General features: G+C 48.9%; 1 protein-coding gene across 1 annotated transcript; it reads right to left on the bottom strand.

Moving 5' to 3' along the window:
- Window positions 1-870: 870 nt before the first annotated feature.
- LAJ45_03016 (uncharacterized protein) lies at window positions 871-1,473 on the bottom strand (the record flags this gene model as incomplete). The annotated part of the gene is made up of 1 exon (XM_046112606.1): window positions 871-1,473. The coding sequence occupies one exon, from the start codon at window positions 1,471-1,473 to the stop codon at window positions 871-873; it is 603 nt and encodes a 200-aa protein (XP_045974095.1).
- Between the last annotated feature and the right edge of the window lie 4,527 nt (window positions 1,474-6,000).

Here is a 6,000-nt window from a genome sequence, read left to right as displayed (position 1 = left end):
GGCGGTCTATGGACGTAGGGACTATGGTGCCAAGGAATACAACCGAGGCGAGGACGTGGCAATAGGTATTCAGGACTATGGGCTATGGAGTGGCTCTATCTAGTATGACAACTAGTTGAACCCTATAACGAGGCGTAGAACAAAAGTAGTATTCGTTGGGGTAGATACAGGAGGTTCCGTGAAGAGAAGAGGAAAGGAAGGAAAACATGAAAAGGCACGAGACAACACCCCTTATATATCCAACTCCTAGTCTGTTGGTGACTAATATCTTGCGTAACGGAAACCGAAAGAACATAACAGAAAACCCATTACAAATCATAGTCCAACTGCGCGATTCCTTCTCTTCACAACCCAATCTATCACCTTAGCTGAAATATAATATTGCCGTTACAGAACCTCGTACACGTCAGGTCTTTGGAAGATTAGTATCGGAACCTGCAAACATCTGAACATCTCAACCCGGCGCTCTAAAATGCTCTCAGAGCTTCCGGCAAAGCTTTGAGAGCATCCTGCATCCTCTGCATACTCCTTTATCAGGCGATATAACATGGTATGGCTTATTTGCAGTCCACTGGCATCCGCAATATTGAAAAGTCTTTCCGATTTCGTGGAGGGGTTGCAAAGACGCCTTGGAGGCAGTCGGCCTTCTACTATGAATCGTTCATTTGGTGTTTTTTTCCGGTCTTCGATTTTGAAAATCTCAAGTAATTCCTTCAGGTTATCTCGATGGCTCCAAAGGATGTCATCAGTGCTCTCAGGACCTCCAACAATGTCTTTCAGATTCAGCATTCGAATCTCTAACGCCAACCGCCGTCACGCATAGTCCAGTATCTCCGTTGCAGCATCGACCTTGTTGGATGCTCCGTATGCCTATTTTATCTGACGTACATGGGCGAGTTCGCTGATATCGGTGGAGTACTGGGGAATGCTCCCAAAGCGCTCCACATGTTCCCGATAGTGCATTAACACGTGCAATTTGATGAAGTTGAAGTGAGACCTTTCCCGTATCTCGCGTATCTCCTCCAAACCTCGCTGAGCATTTTGTGAGCCTGAGGTCTTTAAGGCCTTTGTCCGATCTCTCGAATCCTTAACCGTCCTCTTGTACGCCCGGAATTCAAAAAAGATATCCTTGTGCTTATGGAAATCCTCGAGATAGCTCTCCATACAATTCAGTGTGCTCGTCGTATGACTCCCATACTGCGCCATTAAGTGGAAGTTGATTAAGCCTCGTACACATTTCAATGCCTTTGCGAAGTCGCCCCTGACAGCCACCCCCGGGTTTCTCAAAGCAGCCGCGAGTGCTCCAAGAACGACCCGCCCCAGATTTCTCATCTCCTTCCCTTGCCATTGGGTTGTGGCACGATATGCCTTGTTCGGTACTGCCAGTCTAGGGTAAGGCGCAATCGAGGCCCAAGCATTGTCAAATTCCTCCAATCGATTTTGCTTCTTCAAGAAATCCTGAACCCACTCCATCATGTGCTTCAACATCCCTAGGTAGATATTGTGCAGAATGTGCGGTTTGTTGAGATCGTATGGATTAACCCTCGGCATACCCCAGAAAGCATTGAAGAGTGTCTCTACTGATCTCGCGACAAGGTATTCCACCGGTCCCAGGTGTCCCGGGTTCTCCCTGAATAGCTTTACCCTCTCCCGGTAATCCTTGTAATCACGCGTATGGCTCCGGCGAGTGCTTCAAAGACTGTGGAATTCCACCTCGCATCTTGGACAAGAGCTAGTACTAATATTTTGTAAGTTTGAATGCTCAAGTTGATCAGCGATCCAACCCGACAACACCGGAAAGCTTAGACGTTCGTACCCGTTGGCGCATGCGATTAGCTCGCCTTCCTGAGAGCACTCCCGGATGCTCAGGAAGATCTCCCCAAGGGCGCGATGTAGTGCCATTTGACTCTGACGTCGTAAAGCGGAATTGACAAGTGAGTTCTTCCCGAGCTTAGGTTTCATGGATCGGTTGGTGGGGTCGTCGGGTTACGCGGAGTCGGATTAGTCAGGAGGGTTCTCTCGTATTCTTTGGGTTTCTGTTCGGTTGCGTGTTGTGAGTCATTGGGGATTAGTCATCGCAGGATCTCCTTGGGTATAATAAGAGGACTCTCCCTCGCTTCGTTCCTGTTTTCCTTTCTCTCCTTCTTTCCTTACGCAACGTCTTCTGTACTCCTCGCAACACCAAAACTTTCGAACAACAATAACTTTTGGCCTGCCTCCCGATAAAACTTTTACTCGAACACGATCCTGTATGTCAATAGACCGCGTAATCTATTGGTATCTCATCGCACATCTGTTCGTACGCGAAGTTATTCACGCTCTAGTCCCTGAGTTGTGATCTCCTCACCCCTCAACCCTCGCTTAAGCCTCGCGACCATAGCAAAACTACAACCTGGCCTCACCAACCCCACCAAACCCACCAAAATTCGCGGGAAGAAAGAGAACTTTATCAGAAGTCTTTCCCAACCCAACCTGAACTGGAACGTCAGTGATGTCCCAACAAGCCTCCCTGAGCTCCTGGTTTGCAGGAGCCCCCCCCCCAGGATCTCCAGCCCCCCCACGCTTCCCCGACACCCAATCCACTCAACCCAACCTACAAACACAATCTACCACAATCGAACAAACCCAACTCAGCGGCGAACCCTTCTCTATCTTCGCAGAATACACCCAATACAACGAACCATACGCACCAAAATATGACTACATCCACCCTAGCATCGTCCCCCAAGAAACCCATGCCAGAATGGACCTCAATTATATCTCATGGGTCATTAGAAATGCCCTCACCGTGGCGCTCGAACCCCTCAACCAAACAACCGAGCAGATCAACAAGGACCTAAAAGCCACCATTGAAGTCCTATCCACCCAAAACGAAACCCTCAAGCACACCGTTGATGTCCTGGCCAAACAAATGTTCGAAATGACAAAGAACCAAGACAAAACCTCCGAAAAACTCCACCGCCTCCAACAACAGCTCTCCAACCTCTCCGTTAACAGACCTAGCAACCAAGCAGTCAACGAAGGAAAAGCTTCCGCAACCGCCGCCGTCGCCGCTGCCACCATCCCCGCCCCTCCCCCTGCACCCATCAACAAGGTGAACCACGCCCAACAACTAAAAGGAAAAGGAAAAGAAACACCAATCCCACCAGTACCAAAATCCTACGCATCTATCGCAGCAGGAAACGCCAACCCCGAATATACCATGGTCACGAACAGGAGGAAACCCAAGCCGAAAGCGGATCCACTATTCAAACCAGAAATCACCAAAATCAACAGGGAAATAGTCATCGAAACAAACAAGGAATCACCAGTCACCCCCTCCGACATCAGAACAAGAATCAACACAAAAATCGAAAATCCAGACTGCCAGCTGATCGCCGCCAGGAAAACCTCGAAGAACAACATTGTGCTAGAGACCAAATTCGCTACCCCCGCCTCGAAAGTCTTCGAATACAAACAGGAAATAGAAACAGCCATTAGAGAACTCAAGGTCCCCTTTGTGGACATCAGGGTCAACTCCAAATGGTCCAAATTCATCGTACATGGAATCCCAACAACAATCGGAGACGGCTATGAAGCAGGACAGGTCATGGCCTCAGAAATCAGAAGCAACTACGGAACCACATTCGAAATGGCACAGATCCCCATATGGATCAGCAAACTCGAAGCCAGAATAGGGAAGTCACACTCGTCAATGATCATCGCACTCCCAGGACAATACACAAAGGACAACTTCGGACTGAGATACCTCACCTTATTCGACCGGCAAGGCAAAATCGACAACTACCTCCCAGCCAACCCAGAAACCCAATGCTCCAAATGCTTAGAATATGGCCACCGACACGAAAGATGCTCCCACCAAACCGGGAGATGCGGACACTGTGCAGAGGACCACCAAACAAAAGAACACCCATGCTCAGAATGCTCAGGAGGTACTAGATGTATCCACACACCCATCCGGTGCTATCACTGCAAGGCCCCCCAAAAGCAACAGACGCCAACTGCCCGGAACGTACCAAAGTCCGCATCACAAACAAACTTGGACCAGATACAAACCCAAGCCCACTACCAATACCCATTGTCATCCCGGCCCAGGACCCCCCCCAAGAAGACGCAGCCATGGATAACACCCAATGAGTCACACCAAAAGGACAACGGCTATCGCACAGCAACTGAACTCCGCGAAAAACGAGCTCACAACAAAGTCAGTAGTGGAGGAAGCAGAACAGGACCACAACATACTCTTTCTTTTGTTACAAGAACCATGGAACAATAAAGACGGCCACCCACCGGAATCCCCTCTCTTTTATCTATTCACAGCCAGCAACAAAGGCACCAAAGCCGCCACATACATCAGAAAACACGCCAACCTAAAACCAAAACACCACTACACCCATAACAACTTCATCGTCTCCGTCACGGTGGAAATCCAAAACCAAAAAACACAAATCCTCAACATATACTCACCAGGGCGGAGCGGACCCTTCGCAGAAATCTCCCGACAAATAACCACCATCCAAAATTGCCTCGTAATGGGAGACTTCAACAGCCACCACCAACTATGGTACGGACATAGATCCTATGACTACACCAACACAATTAGAGCAGACAAACCCGGATCCAAGAAACTAAAAAGATTGATTGATCGACAAAAGTTATCCCTACTCAACGAACCAGGCGAATTCACACATTTCCCCAGGAACAACAACAGACCGACCATCATCGATCTGACACTTGTAAAAGGACCAGTACTGCACCATGATGTCCGCTGGAACATCGACCGACATGGAGCAGGTTCTGATCATGGAAAAACAATCCTGCAATTACGAATAGAGAAACCCCCCCACATCCCCAGGAGACTATGGCACCGAACGAACTGGGAGAAATTGGAAGAAAACATCTCAGGCCTCCACTTTCCCCCCGAAGCGTGGGAAAGCCAGAACCACACAAAGCAATCGGTCGACTTCATACTCGAACATATATACAACCTGATAGACCAAATAACCCCATGGAGCCAAGGACACCTTAAATCCAAGAAATGGTGGACCCCAGAGCTGAAGGAAATTAAATCAACCCTCCACATACTAGAAAGGAAAGCCAGAAACACCCAAAAGGACGAGGACAGGGAATCTTTCAGGAAGACCAGCAGGAAATGGACGGCAGCAATCCGAAAAGCCAAGGCAGAACAAAGGGAAAAAGAACTCATGGAAGCCAAGGGGAGCGCCATTTGGAAACTAATCAACACGGGGAAAAGAAGGGACTCTACAATCCCAACTATACAAGGTGAAGAAACGTTTGCGGGGAAGTGCCAAGCTCTAAGAGCCCAACTCTTCCCCACAAATTGGACGTCCCCCAACAACCCCCCACTCCAAATCAGACCCCCCTTCTTTGACCTTAGTGACGATTTTCAGGAAGTAACAACAGAAGAAATTACATCCGCAATCAGATCATGCCCAACACACTCGGCCACCGGACCAGATAGCATCCCATATCCATTCATACAGGCAACAATCAAGGCAAACACCCAACTCTTCCAAGACATGTTCTCGGCCATGCTCCGACATGGAGTCCAACCGGACCGATGGAAAGTAGCGAAATGCATACCAATCCCAAAACCAGGAAAACCCGACTATTCCTCGGCCAAAGCCTACCGACCCATCTCCCTGTTGCAATGCTTCAGCAAAGTACTGGAAAAGATAGTGGCAACAAGACTATGCACCGCCGGAACCATCCTGGAAACCCTTAGCAAAGACCAATTCGGAGGTAGACCAACAATCTCGGCAATCGATGCCTCACTCCGTACCCTCACGCCCATCCAACAGAACCTCCTGATCAAACGGACCACAGGAGCCGCCACCCCAGACAGACCCACGCTCCTCACAAATGACATACAAGGAGCCTTCAACTGTGTCGACCACCTCTTACTCGCCGAGATCATGACCCAACAAAGATTCCCAACATACCTAACGACATGGTGTAAGGAATTCAACACCAACCAAA

This window comes from Morchella importuna (genome assembly GCF_003444635.1).
Source record: "Morchella importuna strain M04M26 chromosome Unknown Morimp01GS006, whole genome shotgun sequence".
In the NCBI taxonomy this organism is placed as follows: Eukaryota; Fungi; Ascomycota; class Pezizomycetes; order Pezizales; family Morchellaceae; genus Morchella; species Morchella importuna.
Note: the sequence above shows the minus strand (reverse complement) of the source record. Positions and strands in the feature narration are given on the sequence as shown.